Source organism: Ctenopharyngodon idella, chromosome 5 (assembly GCF_019924925.1).
Source record: "Ctenopharyngodon idella isolate HZGC_01 chromosome 5, HZGC01, whole genome shotgun sequence".
NCBI lineage: Eukaryota > Metazoa > Chordata > Actinopteri > Cypriniformes > Xenocyprididae > Ctenopharyngodon > Ctenopharyngodon idella.
In genome coordinates, this window is record NC_067224.1 from 45,205,188 (window position 1) to 45,232,332 (window position 27,145).

General features: G+C 36.8%; 2 protein-coding genes, 1 long non-coding RNA gene and 2 other non-coding genes across 5 annotated transcripts; 3 read left to right on the forward strand and 2 right to left on the reverse strand.

Annotated features, from left to right (window-relative positions):
• The first annotated feature begins 428 nt into the window (after nt 1-428).
• LOC127513289 (60S acidic ribosomal protein P0) lies at nt 429-5,153 on the forward strand. Its single transcript, XM_051894966.1, has 8 exons — nt 429-496; nt 1,115-1,225; nt 1,451-1,626; nt 2,795-2,882; nt 2,965-3,111; nt 3,999-4,184; nt 4,456-4,596; nt 4,936-5,153. Exons 2-8 carry the CDS (start codon nt 1,172-1,174, stop codon nt 5,095-5,097), a joined length of 954 nt encoding a protein of 317 aa, XP_051750926.1. The 5' UTR covers nt 429-496; nt 1,115-1,171; the 3' UTR covers nt 5,098-5,153.
• Nucleotides 1,257-1,385, forward strand: LOC127513733 (small nucleolar RNA SNORA63). The gene has a single exon (XR_007930487.1). It is a non-coding gene; the product is annotated as a small nucleolar RNA SNORA63 (small nucleolar RNA).
• LOC127513731 (small nucleolar RNA SNORA63) lies at nt 2,588-2,716 on the forward strand. The gene has a single exon (XR_007930485.1). It is a non-coding gene; the product is annotated as a small nucleolar RNA SNORA63 (small nucleolar RNA).
• A 6,072-nt stretch (nt 5,154-11,225) lies between the features above and the next one.
• LOC127513530 (uncharacterized) lies at nt 11,226-21,534 on the reverse strand. The gene is made up of 4 exons (XR_007930423.1): nt 21,314-21,534; nt 20,111-20,254; nt 11,468-11,764; nt 11,226-11,361 (listed from the first exon to the last, which is right to left on the reverse strand). It is a non-coding gene; the product is annotated as an uncharacterized LOC127513530 (long non-coding RNA).
• Nucleotides 21,535-21,944: 410 nt separating this feature from the next.
• LOC127512908 (cytosolic phospholipase A2 gamma-like) lies at nt 21,945-27,005 on the reverse strand. Its single transcript, XM_051894271.1, has 9 exons — nt 26,865-27,005; nt 26,496-26,521; nt 26,193-26,304; nt 25,082-25,224; nt 24,774-24,975; nt 22,608-22,719; nt 22,389-22,529; nt 22,122-22,187; nt 21,945-22,018 (listed from the first exon to the last, which is right to left on the reverse strand). Exons 2-9 carry the CDS (start codon nt 26,519-26,521, stop codon nt 21,945-21,947), a joined length of 876 nt encoding a protein of 291 aa, XP_051750231.1. The 5' UTR covers nt 26,865-27,005.
• Nucleotides 27,006-27,145: the final 140 nt, after the last annotated feature.

Below are 27,145 nucleotides of genomic sequence, written 5' to 3' on the forward strand. Positions count from 1 at the left end.
CGCACAGATGACGTCACTGCGCCTCATGGCGCATCTCTGGCAATGCCAGGCTAAAATATTTGATTTATTATTTAGTTTTAGTTTTATTTACTTTCTTGTTTGGTTTATATTGTATTTTATATGTTTATATCGTTACCCTTTACCACTGGCATTGCTTTTTTATTTCTGTTTTGTAATTGTTGTTCAATCATTAATAAAAAATAAATAAAAAGCAATGCCAGGCTAATTAAATGAAAGGGGAAATTCTGAGAAATATTTTTTTATGTTTTAAATAATTTGACTTTATGTAGAATTATCTTCTTTAATCTCTAGTTTACTGTAAACTTCTAGTGGCTTTGGAAAACGCCCATCGCTACTACAGAGTGAGAGACATGTGTATTGACCAATCAGCGCACAGATACGCTCTCCCGCGCCATTCTGATTGGATGCTCTACTGGTACTAATATTGTGCCGCTTCCTACAACGTTCTCTTTCTTTCACGCGTCCCTATCGTGAGGTGAGGTATAGTGCGGCCCTGTGCTGCTTTTCTAATTTTTAAATGATATATTTGACCGATCAAGCTGTAAATATATCAAAAGTGTATTAAGAATCACGAGGAGATATAATTCATTCGCGATATGTGTATAATAATAGTTGTTTTAGGAAAGAGTTAGCATTAGCCTGTTAGCTTAGGCCTTTGCGCCATGTGAGCTGAGACGTGAAACGTTTTTATACTCGTTTTTCTCGTTGTTTTTTTATTTTGATTATACGTTATATATGTGTATATATCACATTCATCTACAGCAGGTCATCTACAGATCAGCTGTGTCAGTGCTGATTGGTCGTTCCCCCTGCTGAAATAAAACTGTTTCCTACTATCCCTGTCTGTCTGTATCCCACGACCTGCAGGGACGCTTGGTCTCAGACATTTTTATTTTATTTTTTTTAGTAAATTAAGGCCAATAGATCAAATAATAATAGTGCTTTAATTGCCATGAAAGTGTTTAAATGTTAATGTTCCTAGAATGTTTCCAAATATAGTTTATTTTGCCTTTTGAGATTCAACCAGCAGTATTTTACTAGTTTTATACAAAGCAAGACTCTTCTCATATGATTTCCTGTGTCTGTTTCACAGATTTTTCAACCTTGTCTTTAAACCGGCTGTTCACCGATCCTTGGAAGCACTGCAAAGATGCCCAGGGAAGACAGGGCCGCATGGAAGTCCAACTATTTTCTGAAGATCATCGTAAGTTCTCAGCGCTTTATGACGTGAAGTACAGCAGGTCATCTACGGATCAGCTGTGTCAGTGCTGCTCGGTCGTTCCCCCTGCTGAAATAAAACTTGTTTCCTACTATCCCTGTGTGTTTGCATCCCACAGCTCACAGGGACGCTTGGTCTCAGACATTTTTTTGTAATCGTGACTCCCGTGAGGTCGAGTAGTTTCTGACATGTCTTTCTCCATGTGTGCAGCAACTGCTGGATGACTTCCCGAAGTGTTTCATCGTGGGCGCAGACAATGTCGGCTCCAAGCAGATGCAGACCATCCGTCTGTCCCTGCGGGGCAAGGCCGTCGTGCTCATGGGCAAAAACACCATGATGCGTAAGGCCATCCGTGGCCACCTGGAGAACAACTCGGCTCTGGAGAGGTGCGTGTCGGTCTGGGCACAAGGATGATCTATGGTAGAAAAATTTGGGCGTTTAAAGTTTAAAGTGGGGCCTCATTTATAAAACGCGCATAGGACTGGATTTGACTAAATCAATGGATTTTATCCTCCAAAATGAGGAACAAATTTCCCTGCCCATTGAGTCTGAACCATAAGATTTATATAAAGAGATGCATTCAGGAACACTTTTGTGCATACCGACATTTTATAAATCATTCATAGGAACATTTTAGAAACGTTTTGTCGTGCTTTCACATTCAGAATCATCTTATGCACGTCTTTATGAATGAGGCTCCAGGTTTTCAGAGTTTCTGAAATCAGTATAAATTCTAGTTGTACTTTGCACAAACATTTTATTAGCTAGAAATTGCTTTTTATAGTCTGCAATCTCTATTAAATGATGAATCACCTTCAATATTGTAGTGATGGGAGAAAATAAGCTTTTCAAAGCTTTGAATCAATTGAACCAATTGCTTCAAGTGATTCACTGTTTCAAAGTGCTTGAAATGCCACACGCTGGTGACCTCTGCTGGTCAGAAGTGTGTAAATGCAACAAACTCAGTCCAAACATGCATAAAACCCTTTACAAACCCATTGCAAATGTTTTATTTAAAGTAAAATCTATCAAATGCAATTAACTAATCATCTGATAAGATTAAACATCAAGTGTCTGTGTAATATGTGTCCTTTTATAAATTTTCAGGGCTTTTGTTTGTTCCATGGATGGCTCCACTAAACAGGCCAATAAGAGACCATTAACAACTAGTAATACTTTTAATTATGGTAATGTCTCATTACATCTACAAATGTGTAAATCTGATCAGATTTTGAAGTTTCATAATGCAGTTTCAAAAGCGCACATCACTACAATATTGATGTCAATTTTCAAGTTGATTTTTAACATTCAGTCCTTCGAGCAGCAGGATTAATACAGTACTGATTAATGCAGGATAAGTTACGGACTGGCTGTTGCAGTGCCTGTTTGTCGTTCCCCCTGCACACATAAACGTGTTTCCTACTATCCCTGTGCGTCTGCATCCCACGGCTCACAGGGACGCTTGGTCTCAGACATTCCATATCAGCTGCTTGTATTATCTGCCGTTTTAAAGAATTCCAGGTGAATTTGATTTATTCCCTGTGTTTTTTGCAGGCTGCTTCCCCACATCCGTGGGAACGTGGGCTTCGTCTTCACAAAGGAGGATCTGACTGAGGTCAGGGACCTGCTGCTGGCAAACAAAGTGAGTATTACTGTTAAGCGACTGAGCGTTTAGGGCTTAAATATGTGTCCTTTATTGTAACTATGATCATCTCCGATCGTAGGTGCCCGCTGCTGCCCGTGCCGGTGCCATTGCCCCCTGTGAGGTGACTGTTCCGGCGCAGAACACAGGTCTGGGTCCTGAGAAGACCTCCTTCTTCCAGGCTTTGGGAATCACCACCAAGATCTCCAGAGGAACCATTGAAATCTTGGTGAGGATGATTTTTGGTGTAAACAAGATCGTGCCGCATTGTTTTGCAGTGATGCTGTTATAAATCCAACTATACAATACATGCGTTGTGTAAACTTTTTTTTTTTTTTTTTTTGATGCAATTTAATCATTTGACAGCAATAAAAAAAAAAAACTTCTATAACTGAAGTTCTCCTTTTTAACTAAGCAATCTGCCAAGTTCGTTTAAAAAGAGAATGAACTGAAGTGTGTGTGCACGAAAGCATTCAAGATTTATGACAGTTTAAGAGCCTGTCCACACAGTCACGTTTAGCTGTATACACAAATTTTGTATCGTTTAGGTGTTTTGTCCAGGCGTATCTGGTGTTTTGGGAGCCTGAAACTGCTAATTTTTGTATTCTCCATTTTTAGTGTATCTCTGTGGCACAATTATAGCACCACATACTGGTCTGGCATGTACACTACATCGTTTTGAGTCGGTTTCAGTGGTTTTGTGTGTACGCAGAGTTCTTGAGACGAGGAAAAAAAAAAAAAAAGATTGGATAGGGAAAGCTCTGGCTTTGTGTGGATGTGGCCTAAGTTGGAGACTTAATTTTCAGGTCTATGCTCAAATTGAATAAATGGAATATAACTACTGCATCAATAAGATTTAGTACCATAAAATCCCCTGAAAACACAAAATATTGAATAAAATAAAAAAAAAAATTATCGAACTAAAATAGTACATTTCATTGAAGGAAGAAAAAAAAAAAAAAAATCAGGCATTTGACCGTCACTCAAAGAGCACCAGAGGGTTAAAGAAACGTTTTGCTGCTCTAGTGTCAATGTGGGAAAGTCCATGTTGATTTCCAATTTTGACTTTCTTTTATTAATACTGCAAATGAACTAACTGACCTGTGCTTCCTGCAGAGCGACGTTCAACTGATCAAACCTGGAGACAAGGTGGGCGCCAGCGAGGCCACGCTGCTCAACATGCTGAACATCTCGCCCTTCTCTTATGGGCTGATCATCCAGCAGGTGTATGATAACGGCAGCGTCTACAGCCCAGAGGTGCTGGACATCACTGAAGACGCCCTGCACAAGAGGTTCCTTGAGGTTAGTGGAGTTAAACTAGTATTACAGACCACCTGATACTACCTAAGATAACTGTATTTGTAAAATTGCAGGATAAGTTACGGACTGGCTGTTGCAGTGCCTGTTTGTCGTTCCCCCTGCACACATAAACGTGTTTCCTACTATCCCTGTGCGTCTGCATCCCACGGCTCACAGGGACGCTTGGTCTCAGACATTATTTTCCCTCCAAGCCTATCCTTCAGGCCTGGGAAGCACTTGACATCTGTCTGTAACTTGTCTGTTTTCCTTTCAGGGTGTGAGGAACATCGCCAGTGTGTGTCTGCAGATCGGCTACCCCACCCTCGCCTCCATCCCTCACTCAGTCATCAATGGATACAAGAGAGTCCTGGCTGTCGCTGTGGAAACTGACTACTCCTTCCCCTTGGCCGAGAAGGTAAAACTCAGTTCTTTTTGCTGTGGGGGTGTTTTTTTTTTTTTTTTTTTCTTCCCCCATTAACGTGCTCCTCCAGCAGGTTAGGTTACAAGACGGCTGATCAGTGTCGTTCTGTCGATCCATCCTGCGCACAGTGATGTGGGTCCATCCGTCCGAGTCTGTCTGCGTCAGGTCTTTTTGTCCCGGCAGGCAGGGACGCTTGGGCTGACAAAGTCCTAAGATGTTGTTTGTTTTGTTTTTGTTTTGTTTTTCTTCCCCTCTCCCTTCCTTCCTGCCTTCATTGGCACTAAAAGCATGTCTGAAACGAGTCTGACTTGTAATGTGTCTTTTCCTCCACAGGTGAAGGCCTTCCTGGCAGATCCCACTGCTTTCGCTGTTGCAGCTCCTGCTGCTGCTTCCGCTGCAGTGGAGAAATCCGCAGCTCCCGCTGCCAAAGAGGAGGCGCCCAAGGAGGAGTCAGAGGAGTCTGATGAGGACATGGGCTTCGGCCTGTTTGATTAAACTGCTGAAGGAACATCAGTGTCAGTTTAACACCAATAAAACATCTGGAAACAACAGTTGTGACTCTTGTGTGTTTGGATTGGTGTGCACATGTTTTGTGTGTAGAAATTAAACGGCAAGATTTACAATTAACTTTTTAAATAAACTCTTAGCATTCAAATGCACAGGTAGCTTTATCAATATATTTAATATCTAAACTTGATTCTTCATAGTGAGAACATTTCAGGATCTGTTTTATTTGTTTCAGGAAAAAGTCAAACCATACAATACCTGGATGCTAATTATACCATTTACACAATTTTTTTTATTTATTTTTTTTATATACTGTAAATGTAACGCATGAATTAAACCAATGTTCTGCTAAATATTTGTTGCTGTAGGGCAGAGTAACATTTCTATGCTTGATCCTTTACTGCTTGTAGTTTTTAAACTATTCAAATATATATCTAGGCCTGTATTAAATATTTTATTTTCATATAAATTTGATTAGTTGACAAACTACTGGTAATAAACATAATTTGTTACATATTTGTCATGGAAAAATGAAACATGAGATTCGTGCAACAGTACTGTACAGTATTTAAATGCACAATTTCCAGGTTTCATATTTTATTAAACAGTCTCATGCATTTGACCTAATTGATGTTTGCATATGTATGTGTGTGTATGTATGTATGTATATATATATATATATATATATATATATATTACACATACACAAACATTATGACCATATTCATACTTTTTAAAGTCCCCCTGAAGTCAATAATTTTATCCCATAAAACTCATCTTTGCTTACCAAAATTACATACAGGTGCTGGTCATATAATTAGAATATCAAAAAGTTGATTTATTTCACTATTTCTATTCAAAAAGTGAAACTTGTATATTATATTCATTCATTACACACAGACTGATATATTTCAAATGTTTATTTCTTTTAATTTTGATGATTATAACTGACAACTAAGGAAAATCCCAAATTCAGTATCTCAGAAAATTAGAATATTACTTAAGACCAATACAAAGAAAGGATTTTTAGAAATCTTGGCCAACTGAAAAGTATGAGCATGTACAGCACTCAATACTTAGTTGGGGCTCCTTTTGCCTGAATTACTGCAGCAATGCGGCGTGGCATGGAGTCGATCAGTCTGTGGCACTGCTCAGGTGTTATTAGAGCCCAGGTTGCTCTGATAGTGGCCTTCAGCTCTTCTGCATTGTTGGGTCTGGCATATCGCATCTTCCTCTTCACAATACCCCATAGATTTTCTATGGGGTTAAGGTCAGGCGAGTTTGCTGGCCAATTAAGAACAGGGATACCATGGTCCTTAAACCAGGTACTGGTAGCTTTGGCACTGTGTGCAGGTGCCAAGTCCTGTTGGAAAATGAAATCTGCATCTCCATAAAGTTGGTCAGCAGCAGGAAGCATGAAGTGCTCTAAAACTTCCTGGTATATGGCTGCGTTGACTTTGGACCTCAGAAAACACAGTGGACCAACACCAGCAGATGACATGGCACCCCAAACCATCACTGACTGTGGAAACTTTACACTGGACCTCAAGCAACGTGGATTGTGTGCCTCTCCTCTCTTCCTCCAGACTCTTGGACCCTGATTTCCAAAGGAAATGCAAAATTTACTTTCATCAGAGAACATAACTTTGGACCACTCAGCAGCAGTCCAGTCCTTTTTGTCTTTAGCCCAGGCGAGACACTTCTGACGCTGTCTGTTGTTCAAGAGTGGCTTGACACAAGTAATGCGACAGCTGAAACCCATGTCTTGCATACCTCTGTGCGTAGTGGTTCTTGAAGCACTGACTCCAGCTGCAGTCCACTCTTTGTGAATCTCCCCCACATTTTTGAATGGGTTTTGTTTCACAATCCTCTCCAGGGTGCGGTTATCCCTATTGCTTGTACACTTTTTTCTACCACATCTTTTCCTTCCCTTCGCCTCTCTATTAATGTGCTTGGACACAGAGCTCTGTGAACAGCCAGCCTCTTTTGCAATGACCTTTTGTGTCTTGCCCTCCTTGTGCAAGGTGTCAATGGTCGTCTTATGGACAACTGTCAAGTCAGCAGTCTTCCCCATGATTGTGTAGCCTACAGAACTAGACTGAGAGACCATTTAAAGGCCTTTGCAGGTGTTTTGAGTTAATTAGCTGATTAGAGTTTGGCACCAGGTGTCTTCAATATTGAACCTTTTCACAATATTCTAATTTTCTGAGATACTGAATTTGGGATTTTCCTTAGTTGTCAGTTATAATTATCAAAATTAAAAGAAATAAACATTTGAAATATATCAGTCTGTGTGTAACGAATGAATATAATATACAAGTTTCACATTTTGAATGGAATTAGTGAAATAAATAAACTTTTTGATGATATTCTAATTATATGACCAGCACCTGTATTTAAAAGTTTTTTTCCTGTGGGGGAAAAATAGCTTGAATGTAACTCTACACCCTTGCCTCATTTAATATATGTGGATCAATTAATATGCAAATTAGCCCCACCTCCACTCACTCACGCAGCTCAGAGATCCACTCGGTCAACTTACTGAGGTAAACACTGCGCAATGGTATCGCTCTTTACCAAGTCGGACACATGACAGTAATTAATATGATTAGTGTTTTGCTCGACTATGTTATCAAACAGCTAATAATGTGTTGTTAATGTTACACAAACCATGTTCCTGTTCGTCATGTCAGAGTCAGACAGCTGCCTTCTAACAACCAGTCTCTTTACAAATGCTTTAACAACTCTGAACGTCACTGGAGAAAGACATATAGTTCATCATAACATCATAATATACATCATACACTGCCATATTGCTAATTCTACCCGATTTTTCATATCAACAGAAAAATATACCGGGATAACCTGGCTTCTCTCGAGACTCCCCTGCTAGTTCACTGTTAATGATATGCTAAAGCCCGCCGGCATATCGATGTGATTGGTTACAAGGTAGTTGGTGACATCACATACACCAGCAATTTCAAACGGCGTTTTTGAATCTGTCTTTTTTCACTGCAGTTTTAAAGAGAAAATACTCAGCAATGTTGTTGACTGATGAATTTGCACATGGTTTGTCTTAAAGCATATTAAAAACACCACATAGACATACAAACAACATTAAAAACTTGATTTTCACCACAGGGGGACTTTAACTGATTCAATTTGATTGTTTTCTCAAATGGGCTGGTTTATACCGATTCTAAGGAATCAAATACAGTAGATGCATTTTTGAAAATATGATTTCTAAACTAAAATCAAATAGATGCAACTAGTTAATAAACCATGCCATTCATTCATTCATTTTTTTTAGTGTATTTACACTGAACAAAAATATAAACGCAACACTTTTGTTTTTCATGAGCTGAACTCAAAGATCTAAGACTTTTTCTATGTACACAAAAGGCCTATTTCTCTCAAATATTGTTCACAAATCTGTCTAAATCTGTGTTAGTGAGCACTTCTCCTTTGCCGAGATAATCCATCCACCTCACAGGTGTGGCATATCAAGATGCTGATTAGACAGCATGATTATTGCACAGGTCCACAATAAAAGGACACTCTAAAATGTGCAGTTTTACTATATTGGGGGGGTCCGAAAACCAGTCAGTATCTGGTGTGAGCACCATTTGCCTCATGCAGTGCAACACATCTCCTTCACATAGAGTTGATCAGGTTGTTGATTGTGGCCTGTGGGATGTTGGTCCACTCCTCTTCAATGGCTGTGCGAAGTTGCTGGATATTGGCAGGAACTGGAACACGCTGTCGTATACGCCGATCCAGAGCATCCCAAACATGCTCAATGGGTGACATGTCCGGTGAGTATGCTGGCCATGCAAAAACTGGGATGTTTTCAGCTTCCAGGAATTGTGTACAGATCCTTGCAACATGGGGCCGTGCATTATCATGCTGCAACATGAGGTGATGGTCGTAGATGAATGGCACAACAATGGGCCTCAGGATCTCGTCACGGTATCTCTGTGCATTCAAAATGCCATCAATAAAATGCACCTGTGTTCATTGTCCATAACATATGCCTGCCCATACCATAACCCCACCGCCACCATGGGCCACTTGATCCACAACGTTGACATCAGCAAACCGCTCACCCACACAACGCCATACACGCTGTCTGCCATCTGCCCTGTACAGTGAAAACCGGGATTCATCCGTGAAGAGAACACCTCTCCAAAGTGCCAGACGCCATCGAATGTGAGCATTTGCCCACTCAAGTCGGTTACGACGACAAACTGCAGTCAGGTCGAGACCCCGATGAGGACGACGAGCATGCATATGAGCTTCCCTGAGACGGTTTCTGACAGTTTGTGCAGAAGTTCTTTGGTTCTGCAAACCGATTGTTGCAGCAGCTGTCCGGGTGGCTGGTCTCAGACGATCTTGGAGGTGAAGATGCTGGATGTGGAGGTCCTGGGCTGGTGTGGTTACACGTGGTCTGCGGTTGTGAGGCCGGTTGGATGTACTGCCAAATTCTCTGAAACGCCTTTGGAGACGGCTTATAGTAGAGAAATGAACTTTCAATTCACGGGCAACAGCTCTGGTGGACATTCCTGCAGTCAGCATGCCAATTGCACGCTCCCTCAAAATTTGAGACATCTGTGGCATTGTGCTGTGTGATAAAACTGCACATTTTAGAGTGGCCTTTTATTGTGGCCAGCCTAAGACACACCTGTGCAATAATCATGCTGTCTAATCAGCATCTTGATATGCCACACCTGTGAGGTGGATGGATTATCTCGGCAAAGGAGAAGTGCTCACTAACACAGATTTAGACAGATTTGTGAACAATATTTGAGAGAAATAGGCCTTTTGAAAGTCTTAGATCTTTGAGTTCAGCTCATGAAAAATGGGGGCAAAAACAAAAGCGTTTATAATTTTGTTCAGTGTAACTCTGTTAAGGGCATGGAAGAAATTTCTGGGTAATTAAATTATTACACTGCTTATAAGTATACCAAATCCTAACCCTTGTGGAATTAATAAGAACCCATTTTAAATACTATATGTCCAAAATACTAGGGGGAAAGTAAAAATGATGAAACTCTGAATTGACCAGTCAGCATTCAGGACCAAAACTATGATTTATTATAATCAGCATGCATGAAGAAACATTAAAACATGCAGAAACATATTAAACAGAATTAAAATGGAAACCTCTGATAATCTAATGTCATTTTGCAGAAAAAAAAAAATGATGCTGACAGAAAAGAAATTAAATACTGTTGTAAAATGACTGATATGCAGTGTTACTTTGGCATTAAAAGTCTTCTGTTTTCAGTTAAAAAGGTGTCATTTAAGCGGCCCCTTACAACTTTTACAACAGAGGTGATTCAATCAAAAACCTACTTTAACTTGATAACAACTTTTTCCTAGAGCTGCCGTGAAGCCAAAACAATCTCTGTCCATTAATTTTCCTATTATCACTGTGAAGCTGCTTTGAAACAATCTATATTGTGAAAAGCGTTATATAATTGAAGATGACTTGAAAGTAATGTGTTACAGTATTGCATTAGCCTCATTAAAAGTAACTAATTGCATTACTTAGTTACTTTTTAAGGAAAGTAATGTGTTACGTTACACACAACGCCTCGATTCCTCTCAATATGGCGACAGGAGAAGCGTCAGTCAATAAATGGAAAAACAAAGTAACTTGTGCTACTTATTTGAAAAAGTAACTCAGATATTAAATTGTACATTTAAAAGTAATGCATTACTTTGAAAAAAGATTACGTAACTCAAGTTTCTTGTAATGCGTTACCCCCAACACTGCTGATATGCAGATTAGTTTAGTCTATATTCAGATTTTAGTCAGTGTTAAATGTATTCATGTTAGCGTCTGGATCCTTTTTGCCCAACGACCGCACGGATCTGCTCCAGCAGACCGTCTTTGTTGTTTGTGATGTTTTTTCCAGCAACCTCCACGAGATCAGTGATCATCTCAGCGCTGTAAGGACCTTGAAAAGTTGTATATTTTTTCCTCCAGGCCTCAATTTTATCTGAAGAAACATTTACACACTTAAATCAGAACACATTTGATATTTCAGTTTTATTCAGGACATTGTAAGACTTTAACTTGCCTCCACAGTTGACCACATTAAAGAGAGGGATGTGGATCACGGTTGGAGTGTTTTGGCCTGTGAACACATAGAAGTCCATCGGTATCTCTGAGTGTCCACTGGGAATGTTGACCTCAGGGAAAGGGATATTTAGTTCCTTGCACGTCTTGGCAGCTTCCTTCACCGTCTGCAGTGGAAAAGCATCACAATTGCTCTTGTTTTTTTAATCACTAACATTTTCTTATGACTGAAACTGTAGAGAAACTGTAAAGAAATAAAAATGTGTATAATACCAAGAAAGGATCACCCTCACTGAAATCCAGTGAAATTATGAGGTCGATGTCTCTCTCTTTTCTCAGCACTGAGAAGTAGGGTGAGTTCAGCAACAGTCCAGCATCTTCATAGTCTCTCGTCTCAGTTTCCAGAAGAGTGGAGGGTACTGCTTCGCCTGAGGGATCACAGCATTATTATATTATTCACAATGAATTTCCAGTTAGCGGGTCTGTTCTTACCTGTCACGTTGTGGAGGAAGTTATGATTCCTGCCCCAGGTCCACTGATTCATGCATTTAATAATGCTCGTCCAAGCATCTGTAAAACAAATATACTCTTTTTAATAAAGTTCTTCAGTTCTTAGGCTCAGTAAATAGTTCTTAAAGCTACACTATAGATGTGACTTTTGGCCATCTAGTGGTTGAAGCATAAAACTACAAGTTACTTGCAGAGGAACATTGCTTTGATCATTACATGTGTTGTGCTTCGGCTCCTGCGCGGATGAATCTGATCAGTGTGAATGTTACTAACGACATCAAAACTCCATCAAATAATAAAGAAAGAAAGATGGGTATCTGAAAATGTGACATGAGCAGGTAAGTAGCTTGTAGGGAGCCAATATGCAGCTGTTGTTTTGACTTGTTGAAATCAATTGTTTTAAAATGACTTTACAAAATAATTTTGGCAATGCAGACGTAGCGATTGCTATTCATATTAAACCCAGAACACACCAAGCCGATGCCGACAAACTAGTGGCGATGAAAGCAGACTGTGGGGTTGGCTCACGTCAGCAGCGTCTGGGTCCAAAGTTGCCCAAACCGACGCTCGACAGCCGACAGCCATGTAGCACGTCCTTTCTGTGCCTGCGTAAGAAGAAATGTCTTTCCATACCAGCAGGTGGCAGTAGCTGAATAGCTAATCAGAATAATCGGATGGCCCGACTGACCAACGAGCTCCGACGCTGATTCAACATTCACGGCCTGAAAAAAGCTGACTAGGACTAACTTCAGCCAACGGTGCAGACACACTGAGACAACTTAAGGCGGGCATACACTGTGCGAGTCTCAAAATCAGGTAAATTGGTAAAAACGGTAATTGCGACTTTTTATTAATTTTTTATTTTTATTATTAATTATGACTTCTTTCTTGCAGTTGAAAGTTTATATCTAACAATTCTGACTTTTTTATCAGAATTGCGAAATATGAAGTCAGAATTGCAAGAAAAAAGTCAGAATTGCGAGATATAAAGTCAGAATTGCGTGTTATAAAGTCAGAATTGCGAGATATAAAGTCAGAATTGCGAGATATAAAATCAGAATTACGAGTTATAAAGTCAGAATTGCGTGATATAAAGTCAGAATTACGAGTTATAAAGTCAGAATTGCGAGTTATAAAGTCAGAATTGCGAGTTATAAAGTCAGAATTACGAGTTATAAAGTCAGAATTGCGAGTTATAAAGTCAGAATTGCGAGTTATAAAGTCAGAATTACGAGTTATAAAGTCAGAATTGCGAGATATAAAGTCAGAATTACGAGTTATAAAGTCAGAATTGCGAGTTATAAAGTCAGAATTACGAGTTATAAAGTCAGAATTGCGTGATATAAAGTCAGAATTACGAGTTATAAAGTCAGAATTGAGTGATATTAAGTCAGAATTGCGAGTTATAAAGTCAGAATTACGAGTTATAAAGTCAGAATTGCGAGATATAAAGTCAGAATTACGAGTTATAAAGTCAGAATTACGAGTTATAAAGTCAGAATTGCGAGATATAAAGTCAGAATTACGAGTTATAAAGTCAGAATTGCGTGATATAAAGTCAGAATTACGAGTTATAAAGTCAGAATTGCGTGATATAAAGTCAGAATTACGAGTTATAAAGTCAGAATTGCGAGTTATAAAGTCAGATTTGCGAGTTATAAAGTCAGAATTGTGAGATATAAAGTCAGAATTGTCAGATATATAGTCAGAATTGCGAGTTATAAAGTCAGAATTGAGTGATATAAAGTCAGAATTGCGAGTTATAAAGTCAGAATTTTGAGTTATAAAGTCAGAATTACGAGTTATAAAGTCAGAATTGCGAGTTATAAAGTCAGATTTGCGTGTTATAAAGTCAGAATTGTGAGATATAAAGTCAGAATTGCGAGTTATAAAGTCAGAATTGCGAGTTATAAAGTCAGAATTACGAGTTATAAAGTCAGAATTGCGAGATATAAAGTCAGAATTACGAATTATAAAGTTAGAATTGCGTGATATAAAGTCAGAATTACGAGTTATAAAGTCAGAATTACGAGTTATAAAGTCAGAATTGCGTGATATAAAGTCAGAATTACGAGTTATAAAGTCAGAATCACGAGTTATAAAGTCAGAATCGTGAGTTATAAAGTCAGAATCACGAGATATAAAGTCAGAATTGCGTGATATAAAGTCAGAATTACGAGTTATAAAGTCAGAATTACGAGTTATAAAGTCAGAATTGTGAGATATAAAGTCAGAATTGTCAGATATATAGTCAGAATTGCGAGTTATAAAGTCAGAATTGTGAGATATAAAGTCAGAATTGTCAGATATATAGTCAGAATTGCGAGTTATAAAGTCAGAATTGTGAGATATAAAGTCAGAATTGTCAGATATATAGTCAGAATTGCGAGTTATAAAGTCAGAATTGTGAGATATAAAGTCAGAATTGTCAGATATATAGTCAGAATTGCGAGTTATAAAGTCAGAATTACGAGTTATAAAGTCAGAATTGCGAGTTATAAAGTCAGAATTGCGTGATATAAAGTCAGAATTACGAGTTATAAAGTCAGAATTACGAGTTATAAAGTCAGAATTGCGTGATATAAAGTCAGAATTACGGGTTATAAAGTCAGAATTGTGAGATATAAAGTCAGAATTGCGAGATATAGTCAGAATTGCGAGTTATAAAGTCAGAATTGCGAGATATAAAGTCAGAATTGCGAGTTAAAAAATCAGAATTGCGTGTTATAGTCAGAATTGCGAGATATAAAGTCAGAATTGCGAGTTATAAAGTCAGAATTACGAGTTATAAAGTCAGAATTGCGAGATATAAAGTCAGAATTACGAATTATAAAGTTAGAATTGCGTGATATAAAGTCAGAATTACGAGTTATAAAGTCAGAATTACGAGTTATAAAGTCAGAATTGAGTGATATAAAGTCAGAATTACGAGTTATAAAGTCAGAATCACGAGTTATAAAGTCAGAATCGTGAGTTATAAAGTCAGAATCACGAGATATAAAGTCAGAATTGCGTGATATAAAGTCAGAATTACGAGTTATAAAGTCAGAATTGCGAGTTATAAAGTCAGAATTGTGAGATATAAAGTCAGAATTGTCAGATATATAGTCAGAATTGCGAGTTATAAAGTCAGAATTGAGTGATATAAAGTCAGAATTGCGAGTTATAAAGTCAGAATTTTGAGTTAAAAAGTCAGAATTGAGTGATATTAAGTCAGAATTGCGAGTTATAAAGTCAGAATTGTGAGATATAAAGTCAGAATTGAGTGATATATAGTCAGAATTGCGAGTTATAAAGTCAGAATTGAGTGATATAAAGTCAGAATTGCGAGTTATAAAGTCAGAATTTTGAGTTATAAAGTCAGAATTGAGTGATATTAAGTCAGAATTGCGAGTTATAAAGTCAGAATTACGAGTTATAAAGTCAGAATTGCGAGATATAAAGTCAGAATTACGAGTTATAAAGTCAGAATTATGAGTTATAAAGTCAGAATTGCGTGATATAAAGTCAGAATTACGAGTTATAAAGTCAGAATTGTGAGATATAAAGTCAGAATTGTCAGATATATAGTCAGAATTGCGAGTTATAAAGTCAGAATTGCGAGTTATAAAGTCAGAATTACGAGTTATAAAGTCAGAATTGCGAGATATAAAGTCAGAATTACGAGTTATAAAGTCAGAATTGCGTGATATAAAGTCAGAATTGCGAGTTATAAAGTCAGATTTGCGTGTTATAAAGTCAGAATTGTGAGTTATAAAGTCAGAATTGTCAGATATATAGTCAGAATTGCAAGTTATAAAGTCAGAATTGAGTGATATTAAGTCAGAATTGCGAGTTATAAAGTCAGAATTACGAGTTATAAAGTCAGAATTGCGAGATATAAAGTCAGAATTACGAGTTATAAAGTCAGAATTACGAGTTATAAAGTCAGAATTGCGAGATATAAAGTCAGAATTGCGTGATATAAAGTCAGAATTACGAGTTATAAAGTCAGAATTGCGAGTTATAAAGTCAGATTTGCGAGTTATAAAGTCAGAATTGTGAGATATAAAGTCAGAATTGTCAGATATATAGTCAGAATTGCGAGTTATAAAGTCAGAATTGAGTGATATAAAGTCAGAATTGCGAGTTATAAAGTCAGAATTTTGAGTTATAAAGTCAGAATTACGAGTTATAAAGTCAGAATTGCGAGTTATAAAGTCAGATTTGCGTGTTATAAAGTCAGAATTGTGAGATATAAAGTCAGAATTGTCAGATATATAGTCAGAATTGCGAGTTATAAAGTCAGAATTGTGAGATATAAAGTCAGAATTGTCAGATATATAGTCAGAATTGCGAGTTATAAAGTCAGAATTGTGAGATATAAAGTCAGAATTGTCAGATATATAGTCAGAATTGCGTGATATAAAGTCAGAATTACGAGTTATAAAGTCAGAATTGCGAGTTATAAAGTCAGATTTGCGAGTTATAAAGTCAGAATTGTGAGATATAAAGTCAGAATTGTCAGATATATAGTCAGAATTGCGAGTTATAAAGTCAGAATTGCGTGATATAAAGTCAGAATTACGAGTTATAAAGTCAGAATCACGAGTTATAAAGTCAGAATCGTGAGTTATAAAGTCAGAATCACGAGATATAAAGTCAGAATTGCGTGATATAAAGTCAGAATTACGAGTTATAAAGTCAGAATTACGAGTTATAAAGTCAGAATTGTGAGATATAAAGTCAGAATTGTCAGATATATAGTCAGAATTGCGAGTTATAAAGTCAGAATTGTGAGATATAAAGTCAGAATTGTCAGATATATAGTCAGAATTGCGAGTTATAAAGTCAGAATTGTGAGATATAAAGTCAGAATTGTCAGATATATAGTCAGAATTGCGAGTTATAAAGTCAGAATTGTGAGATATAAAGTCAGAATTGTCAGATATATAGTCAGAATTGCGAGTTATAAAGTCAGAATTGCGTGATATAAAGTCAGAATTACGAGTTATAAAGTCAGAATTACGAGTTATAAAGTCAGAATTGCGTGATATAAAGTCAGAATTACGGGTTATAAAGTCAGAATTGTGAGATATAAAGTCAGAATTGCGAGATATAGTCAGAATTGCGAGTTATAAAGTCAGAATTGCGAGATATAAAGTCAGAATTGCGAGTTAAAAAATCAGAATTGCGTGTTATAGTCAGAATTGCGAGATATAAAGTCAGAATTGCGAGTTATGAAGTCAGAATTGCGAGATATAAAGTCAGAATTAGGAGTTATAAAGTCAGAATTGCGAGATATAAAGTCAGAATTGCGACTTATAAAGTCAGAATTGCGAGTCAGAATTGCGAGTTACAATGTCAGAATGGCGTGATATAAAGTCAGAATTGCGAGTTATAAAGTCAGAATTGCAAGATATAAAGTCAGAATTGCGAGATATAAAGTACGAATTTTGAGTTATAAAGTCAGAATTGAGTGATGTAAAGTCAGAATTGAGTGATATAAAGTCAGAATTGCGTGATATAAAGTAAGAATTTTGAGTTATAAAGTCAGAATTGCGAGTTATAATGTCAGAATTGCGTGATATAAAGTCAGAATTGCGTGATATAAAGTTAAAATTTTGAGTTATAAAGTCAGAATTGCGAGATAAAAAGTTGCAATTTTTTTTAGTGGCAGAAACAAGCTTCCATAGCTATGCAAACTACAAACCCGATTCCAAAAAAGTTGGGACACTGTACAAATTGTGAATAAAAAAAGGAATGCAATGATGTGGAAGTTTCAAATTTCAATATTTTATTCAGAATACAACATAGATGACATATCAAATGTTTAAACTGAGTAAATGTATCATTTTAAGGGAAAAATAAGTTGATTTTAAATTTCATGGCATCAACACATCTCAAAAAAGTTGGGACAAGGCCATGTTTACCACTGTGTGGCATCCCCTCTTCTTTTTATAACAGTCTGCAAACGTCTGGGGACTGAGGAGACAAGTTGCTCAAGTTTAGGAATAGGAATGTTGTCCCATTCTTGTCTAATACAGGCTTCTAGTTGCTCAACTGTCTTAGGTCTTCTTTGTCGCATCTTCCTCTTTATGATGCGCCAAAGGTTTTCTATGGGTGAAAGATCTGGACTGCAGGCTGGCCATTTCAGTACCCGGATCCTTCTTCTACGCAGCCATGATGTTGTAATTGATGCAGTATGTGGTCTGGCATTGTCATGTTGGAAAATGCAAGGTCTTCCCTGAAAGAGACGACGTCTGGATGGGAGCATATGTTGTTCTAGAACTTGAATATACCTTTCAGCATTGATGGTGCCTTTCCAGATGTGTAAGCTGACCATGCCACACGCACTCATGCAACCCCATACCATCAGAGATGCAGGCTTCTGAACTGAGCACTGATAACAACTTGGGTTGTCCTTGTCCTCTTTAGTCCGGATGACATGGCGTCCCAGTTTTCCAAAAAAAACTTCAAATTTTGATTCGTCTGACCACAGAACAGTTTTCCACTTTGCCACAGTCCATTTTAAATGAGCCTTGGCCCAGAGAAAACGCCTGCGCTTCTGGATCATGTTTAGATATGGCTTCTTTTTTGACCTATAGAGTTTTAGCCGGCAACGGCGAATGGCACGGTGGATTGTGTTCACCGACAATGTTTTCTGGAAGTATTCCTGAGCCCATGTTGTGATTTCCATTACAGTAGCATTCCTGTATGTGATGCAGTGCCGTCTAAGGGCCCGAAGATCACGGGCATCCAGTATGGTTTTCTGGCCTTGACCCTTACGCACAGAGATTGTTCCAGATTCTCTAAATCTTTGGATGATATTATGCATTGTAGATGATGATAACTTCAAACTCTTTGCAATTTTTCTCTGAGAAACTCCTTTCTGATATTGCTCCACTATTTTTCGCCACAGCATTGGGGGAATTGGTGATCCTCTGCCCATCTTGACTTCTGAGAGACACTGCCACTCTGAGAGGCTCTTTTTATACCCAATCATGTTGCCAGTTGACCTAATAAGTTGCAAATTGGTCCTCCAGCTGTTCCTTATATGTACATTTAACTTTTCCGGCCTCTTATTGCTACCTGTCTCAACTTTTTTGGAATGTGTAGCTCTCATGAAATCCAAAATGAGTCAATATTTGGCCTGACATTTCAAAATGTCTCACTTTCAACATTTGATATGTTATCTATATTCTATTGTGAATAAAATATAAGTTTATGAGATCTGTAAATTATTGCATTCCTTTTTTATTCACAATTTGTACAGTGTCCCAAATTTTTGGAATCGGGTTTGTATGTTTATTCGTGTTTTATTACGAGTTCTGTCACTTTCACGTTTTGCTTGAAAACTCTTTTAGTTTCAATGTTCATTTGTTGTGGATTCAAACTATTATGACGCCTTTCACTGCATATAGTAGCCTGAACTTCTTTCATTTATTTATAGATAGACATAAACACGGAAGTATGCAGTTTCAAGCAAAATCTGTCCTGACAGCTTAAATATAAATAGGTTGATTATTATAAGTTTACGGTGGTGATTTGGGGTAAGGCAAAACACGGTTTGACAGTTGGATTTGAAATATACACGCTCGTTTTTTAAATTTTGTTAATTTTGACATAGTGCAGTTCTGAGTACTTATCAAAAACAATGTTGGCTGTGTAGACTTATTCTTGGCTACTGGTTTCATTGCAGGATCAGATGAGTATTTTTTTGTAATGGAATTAAACTGGTTCTCAAAAGAACTAGAGAATAAAAAGTTATTTCAATCTTAAAGCACATCTCAGTTGCGGCTACTAAAATATTAAATGTACAGTGGCTTACATATCTGGCTATAAAATCAAAAGTGAATTACAATATCATATTAGACACACTGATGGACTGGCCACTCAAAAAAAAAAAGAATTAGGCCTAAATGTATTTGAATTGCATATAAAATTTCCATCCATTTGAAATACACAGTTTTAACATTAATAAACTTAATGTGATGCATATTTGACAGTCATACATTAATGAATCAGTTCAGATTTCTATAATAGTGCTGAAGTGTTTTTTTTATTTTTTATTCACAATAACCAGGTATATATGTATTGATACATCTCATACATTTTAACTAATTGAATGTTGTTTGTTCCACAGCTAGCCATGTTTTAACCATGTTCATAGTTTTTCTACAATGAACAGATTTATGCTGAAGGCTTTTTGAAAATATGGTTTATATTATTATGATTGAAATAAAATCAAATAGATGCAAATAGTTGGCTGACAAATATGCATCACATTAAGTTTATTAGTTTGTATTAAAACAATGGATGGATAATTTTGAATACATAAATCTTAAGGTGTATATCAGCATCCCCATGATATAGAAAAGTGGTGTAGAGAATGGATGGATGGATATCAGAAACTGTTCAGCGTACCAAATGGCCAGAAACGGATCCAACCACTCAAACTGTTGCATACATTCAAGCTGTAACTCTTCATATTCAGTTTATCTGCTTCTTCATCAGCAGCGCCCAGTGTTCCCAGTAGCAACATTGGCTGACTTTGGTCTCCAGAGAGGTCTGTAAAAAGATGGAACGTGTACATTAGTGAGTTCTTCTTATTCTAGTGTTTTTTGTTTTTTTTTAGTTTTGCAAAAAAAAAAAAAGCAAAAATAGACTGTAATAAATTTTTTAAAATTACATTTAATCATTAAACAGATGCTTTTATCCAAAGCGACTTACAAATGACACATTTAATAACAGATATGAAATATGGCCTTCTGTATTTTTTTTACAGTATTTCATATTTAACATAGTTTTCTTCTCAAATCTGTCAATAAAGGCCTGTTCACATCAAGGACGATAACTATAACGATAATTATTTTAGCGTTCACACATCGTCCACACCAACGCACAATATCATTCTGTTTATTAAAGGGTTAGTTCACCCAAAAATGAAAATCCTTGTTTTAGACCTGTATGAATTTCATTATTCTGCTGAACACAAAAGAAGATATTTTAAAGATTATGTGTAACAAAACAGTTAATGGACCACATTGACTATATTTTTTTTCCTACTATGGAAGTCAATGTCCATCAACTGTTTAGTTACACATAATCTTTCAAATATCTTCTTTTATGTACAAAAGAAAGAAACTAATACAGGTTTGGAACAAATTGAGGGTGAGTAAATTATGACAGAATTTAAAGTAATCCATGTGACTCCAACCTCAATTTTATGAAGTGACGTGAGAGCTTTGTGCAAAAAACAAAATGTAGCACTTTATTTACAAAATATTAATCTTGATATTAATATTAATATTTTTTAGGTGAACTAACCCTTTAAGCGCAAGCTGCAGTTTTGTCGTCGTCTGCTTTAAATGCTCGAGCTCTTTAAAGCAGGATGGATTCTGATTGGCTGTCAATGTTTTTATTGTTCATCAGCTGGAAGAAAGTGATTCCAACGATATTGTTTCTCTGCGCCGTTACAGTTGTGGTGTGGACTCTGCTATTCTTTTATATTTAGAGCGATTTTAGAACTATATCTTTATAGTTATAGTCCTTGGTGTGAATGGGCCTTTAATTAAGACGTGAACACAAGGCTGTGAAGGACATACAGACCAATAAGTGGCTTGTTACCGTTCAGTGTTGTCCTGATGGATTCATCAAGAGCAGAAGTATCTTCCCCAGCCAAAACAGAGAGATTCATGTCCATGAGTTGCATGAGCACCTGGTAACACTCGTCTGGAGCTGGAGAGTTTGGATCTTGTTCAGGATACAGTAGCGCTTCTGGCGCCCCGAGTCCCCCCGCAAAGTCTTCTTCTGACCCTGGTCCACTGTCTCTTGCCAATGCTTTCAGTCTGTTCTCATTCTGTTCTATATATATACATATATATAAAATGTACATTTTCAGCATCATTAATCTTCAGTGTCACATGATCCTTCAGAAATCATTCTAATATGATGATTTGCTGCTGAAGAAACATCTCTCTCTCTCTCTCTCTCTCTCTCTCTCAATATATATATAAAACTGTTTTCAACATTGATAATAATCAGAAATGTCACTGAAGACTGGAGTAATGATGCTGAAAATTCAGCTTTGATCACAGGAATAAATTATATTTTACTATATATTCACATAAAAAACAGCTACTTTAAATTGTAATATTACTGTTTTTGCTATAATTTTGATCAAATAAATGCTGCCTTCGTGAGCAAAAGAGACTTCTTTAAAAATATAAAATCAGGCTGTTAAATAGTTAAATGCAAATTATAAATGAAGCCTGAGAAATGCTTTACCCTTTCCCATTTCCTCAAGTATTGTTTCCTTTTGTTGAAAGAAGTCTGAAAAATAAATAAATAAATAAATAAATAAATAAAATCAAATCAAATGGATGGTAATGAAATAACTGTTAAATAAATTTAAGCCAAATTCAGTTCTCAGAACCTTTAATATTTTCCCAGAGGAGTTTCTTAATCTCCACTTCATCAGCTAAAGCGCTTCCGCATAGAGCTGCAGAAAAACAGAGACAGTAAAACACTGGACACAGGTACAAAATAACACCTTAACACAAGGTAAATAACACTTTTTTTTTTTTTTACGCAATAAGCTAATAATACAGACCTGAATTTTAGGTAAATGATGTACAGTGTGCAGTGTAGAATATAAATTGATATTACAAATATTAAACTCCCCTTTAACAGAGTTTGTTACCTTGCAGGTACAGCATGTCAAATTCATTCTGCTGATTTTTCTTGGAGCCTTGGTGAAACTGACTGCCAAAGTTGGAGGCGTCCACAAACGCTCCAGTGAGAGAATAACCTGCTTCATGTGGAGTGATCTCAAACCAGGGGTCTGCAGACAGAAACATGTCCATATAACAGCTGAAACAAACACATTATCTCTCTCTCTCTCTTTCAGACAAACACAGACCTCCGATATTGTGGTGTTTGCACTTCTTGTCGATCACGGTGTAGATGGGAAACGGGACTTTACCGTCTTTGCTCTGCTGGCTCCACTGCTCTGTGAGTGTGTGTTCGTCGATCTATAGAGAACACAGATTTTGCAGCTTCATGTTATTGTAGAGACTGGACGACAAATACATTACATTTCCTCAATCACCAATAAGTTCAACTTAAAACTTGTGCAACATTTTCTCAGGAAATATGACTCCATGACTTAGTGAGAAATGTTCAGAATAAAACTGACTTTGAAGTACGAAAGTCAAAGGTATGGCGGCATTTTAATGCCATTAATAACTGAGCACACAACTGATGCTCGGCCGCGCAGTAAATCACTTCCGTGAGAGGATAACAGATCTACACGATGGTTGTTCATGAGTCTCTTGTTTGTTCTGAGCAGTTAAACTGAGCTCTGTTCTTCAGAAAAATCCTCCAGGTCCTGCAGATTCTTCAGATTTCCAGCATCTTTTGCATATTTGAACTCTTTCCAGCAGTGACTGTATGATTTTGAGATCCGTCTTTTCACACTGAGGACAACTGAGGGACTCAAACACAACTTTTAAAAATGGTTCAAACATTCACTGATGCTCCAGAAGGAAACACGACGCATTAAGAGTCAGGGGTGAAAACTTTTGAACAGGATGAAGAGGTCCAAATTTTTCTTATTTTGTTTAACTATCAGATTTTTTTCATTTAGTACTGCCCTTCTGAAGCAAAAGAAGATATTTTCACATTTCCTGGAAGACAAATTAAGTACAATTTACCTCGATATTCAAATTCAAAAAGTTTTCACCCCCCGGCTCTTAATGCATCGTGTTTCCTTCTGGAGCATCAGTGAATGTTTGAACCTTTTTTAATAGTTGTGTTTGAGTCCCTCAGTTGTCCTCAGTGTGAAAAAATGGATCTCAAAATCATTCAGTCACTGCTGTAAAGAGTTCAAATATGCAAAGATGCTGGAAAACCAAAGAATTTTTGGGACCTGGAGGATTTTTCTGAAGAACAGAGCTCAGTTTAACTGCTCAAGACAAAAAAGAGACTCAAGAACAACCATCACAAAAAAAACAACAAAAAAAACAGTCATGGATCATCCAAGTAACCACGCACAGTATTAAGAATCAAGGGTATGTAAACTTTTGAACAGGGACATTTTAATAAACTCAGCTATTTTTTTTTTTTTTTTTTGTCTTGTGGACATCTGTAAACATCTGTTATGTAAAATATCTTACTTAGGACAGTATTAAATAAAAAATAACATGCATTTTGATCCCTCTTATCTTGTTAAAATTATTCACATTTTCACAGATTCTGCAAGTGGCATGTAAACTTTTGAGCTCAACTGTATATCTCGCAATTCTGACTTTATATTACGGAAGTGCTAGTTTATATATCAGAATTCTGACTTTATAACCCGCAATTGTTAGAAAAAATGTCAGAATTGTTAGATACAAACTCGCAATTACTGTTTTAGTTTTTTATTTAGTGGCAGAAACTGGCTTCCATATGAAACTGACTTTGTAGTGAGTCAAAAACACACAACATGTGCATAGACCAATTCATGAACAAATGACTCTTATGAACCAGTTCTTTTTAGTGAGTCAAAACACAGCGCAACCCGATTCAGTGGACCGCTTTTGAATCACTGAGTAAACTGCAAGATATCAATAACTTGTTTTCTGTAAAAATGGTACTTGAGTGTGTTTGAGAAATTCATCTTTTGCAGACGAACTATACATATTGTTAGTTCATCACATAGGCTAAGTCTTACTTCAATGGATTAATTATTCATAATATCACGTTAATTTTCTCATATATCTGTGTACTCATTTTGTGTTTTACTGTATATTAACATAGGCAACAACTCGTCTTCTCTGTGTAGTTAGAGATATTTTAGAATTAGAAATTTTAGAAATAGATATTTTGATGTGCTTAATAGAAAATGTCTGTTATTTGTTTTTAATTATTTTTTTAAGTATGATGATTGCTTTGTGGTCCCTCTAAGGAAATGCAACTGTTTTGCATATTAATGGACTCAAATGTCTATGTCAGGCCATAAATCCACAAGAAATGTGCATTATTGCTTGCTTTGGTGTCATAATTTCCAGATCTGTCCCTGGTCATGAATAGGCTATTTACAGACCTCTTTCACAAATGATGTGATGACCATCACTGCCCAGATGTCAGTCAGACTGAAGTGGTCTTTCTCATAGTAATATTTCTTCAGTTTGGCAAATGCTTCTCTCCAGCTGACTTTAGGACCGCTGAGTCTCTGGATGATCTTGTCTTTCACGGTCTCTAGTTTGGTGGACCAGTCTGGTTCCTTATATAAGGAGGCCATACACCTTCAGAGGAACAACAAATGCTCTTATTTTTGACATTCAACCCATCTGTGTGTGTGTGTGTGTGTGTGTGTGTGTGTGTGTGTGTGTTGTCTCTGAGGGTTTGTACCAGGTGGATCCAGAGACTCCGCTCAGATAAAGGACACAGTCCAGAAGACCTGTTTTCTGGAGCTGAACCAGGGATCCCAGCAAACCCACCATGGCTCTTTCTCCTCCTCCAGAACCCAGTAAGGCAATGTTTGGCACCTCATTCTGAAACACACACCACTCAAAGCATCAAAGCAATGACACTCTAAAATGTTGAGACTGCAAAATAGACACATCCAACCCTTCCCCCCCTCCCACACACACACATATATATGAACTAGCACGACTAACACAGAGCAAGTTTTTGCAAATGTGTGAAATAAAATGTGTGAAACACACATTCACAGACACACAAAGCACCATTATACACACACAAATGAACCAGTGTGGCTGTAACAAAATCGTAAAATTGAGCCAAAACTCTCAAATAAGAGGTTGAAATCAGATCAGTCCCAGATTTATTAAGCTGTGATAAAACAAACCTGTTCATTTTTGATACATTTTTATTGAATTTTGCTGTTATGTATAACAAAATGCCCTCCTCTGTGTTCAGGTTTGACTGTAGTAAAAGTGATGCAAAAACTGACACTTCAAATTAACATTAAAAAAAAAACTAAACCTTGACAAAAAGTAGTCTTTGAGAGTGTCTAAGTATAAATCCAAATCTCAATAAAAATAAGTATTTGTTGTCTAAAAACACTAGATAATTTATAAGCCACTTAATATAGAACTATATAGGAATCTAGTGGTTACAGCATGGCATTACAAAAGGTTTTTTTTTTTTTTTTTTTTTAAAGTTTACATATTATTTTTTTAAGTTTACATGTATTATTTTCAATGGGGGAAAATTGTATAAATATTGCATATAGTATCATAAAATACCCTCAAAATTCTGAATAATTGTCAAAAAATATTATTGAACAAATATATTTCATTTGTTTTCCTGGCGAGGGAAAAAAGTTACATTTTAAGGCATCGGTCATTTTTGACCATGGAGAAGTTAAGTGTGACCCCTAAATGAAGAGGACCTGAGGGTTAAGACAGTGAAATTGTTGTGACATGTGATGTTCATCGGCCACAGCACCATTCACAGGTCATCTCAGATATATGAAGTATAAAATAAGAAGCTTTACCTGACTGCACTGTATCTGAAGCTTCTTCAGGCTTTCTAGAACAGATTTTTTCCTTCCGGCTACAAACTCCTCCTCCTCCTTATTCAGAGAGGGTTCGATTCGCACCTTACCGCTGCAGCGACAGACAGAACAGTCCTGAATGTAACTTATTTGATATTTAGATATTGAATATTCTAGATTTCAATGCAATTAAGTCTGCAGTTTATGTTGAACAGTTATTATCATAGTTAGACTTTAATTGTGTAAGTAATGTAGTACAAAACTTATTTTAATGCTTCCATGAATCTGAGCAGGATTACATACCTTTCCTGGGGTTTGGATGCGCTCATCTATAAAACAATAGAGTCCACATGCAAGTCAGTTTCTGTTATTTTAGATTTTATATATATTTAAAGAACATTACACAGATTTTGATGTATAGAAAATTGAAAACTGTCACTGAAGTACGAATCCCACAAATCGTTTTTCACCATGGTTGTTTTTTTATGCACTTTTGATAGTGTGTGGGTCACTGCTGTTGACCGTGTTTAAATTGGTTTTAATTACAGAAAAATGCTGGATTTGTTCATACTATGATTGTCAAATGTAATTTATGATGCCATGAAACCTTTTAACTGCCTTGCTATTGCTGAAACGACATTATTTACTTTAAGCTTAAAAGTAAATACTTACTATTCCTGTAAATCCTGAGTCTTCACCAACAACACCACAGCAGCTGTTTCCTTTATATGCGGAGAGATGCTCTTTATATGGCTATGAAACTGCACTGCAAGTCCAGAAATAATCATGAGGGTGAAGTTGTGAATGATAAATTATACAATCATTCACAGGGGCTGCATTTACACTGGCACGAAAAATCTGATTTTTTGCTCACATCTGACACAGATCGGAATTTGACGCACACGTGTAATCACAAAAATCTGCATGAGATTCGATTTTTTCACATTGATCTG

Excerpts from the sequence above, each read along its gene's own strand:
- LOC127513289 (XM_051894966.1), top strand. The coding sequence starts at position 1,172 with ATGCCCAGGGAAGACAGGGCCGCATGGAAGTCCAACTATTTTCTGAAG. Across the intron at positions 3,112-3,998 it reads GAGGAACCATTGAAATCTTG|AGCGACGTTCAACTGATCAA; the intron begins GTGAGGATGATT and ends TGCTTCCTGCAG. Across the intron at positions 4,597-4,935 it reads CCTTCCCCTTGGCCGAGAAG|GTGAAGGCCTTCCTGGCAGA; the intron begins GTAAAACTCAGT and ends TTTCCTCCACAG.
- LOC127512908 (XM_051894271.1), bottom strand. The coding sequence starts at position 26,521 with ATGAGCGCATCCAAACCCCAGGAAAG. Across the intron at positions 26,305-26,495 it reads GCATCCAAACCCCAGGAAAG|CGGTAAGGTGCGAATCGAAC; the intron begins GTATGTAATCCT and ends CTGTCGCTGCAG. Across the intron at positions 24,976-25,081 it reads GGAGTCTCTGGATCCACCTG|GTGTATGGCCTCCTTATATA; the intron begins GTACAAACCCTC and ends GTTCCTCTGAAG.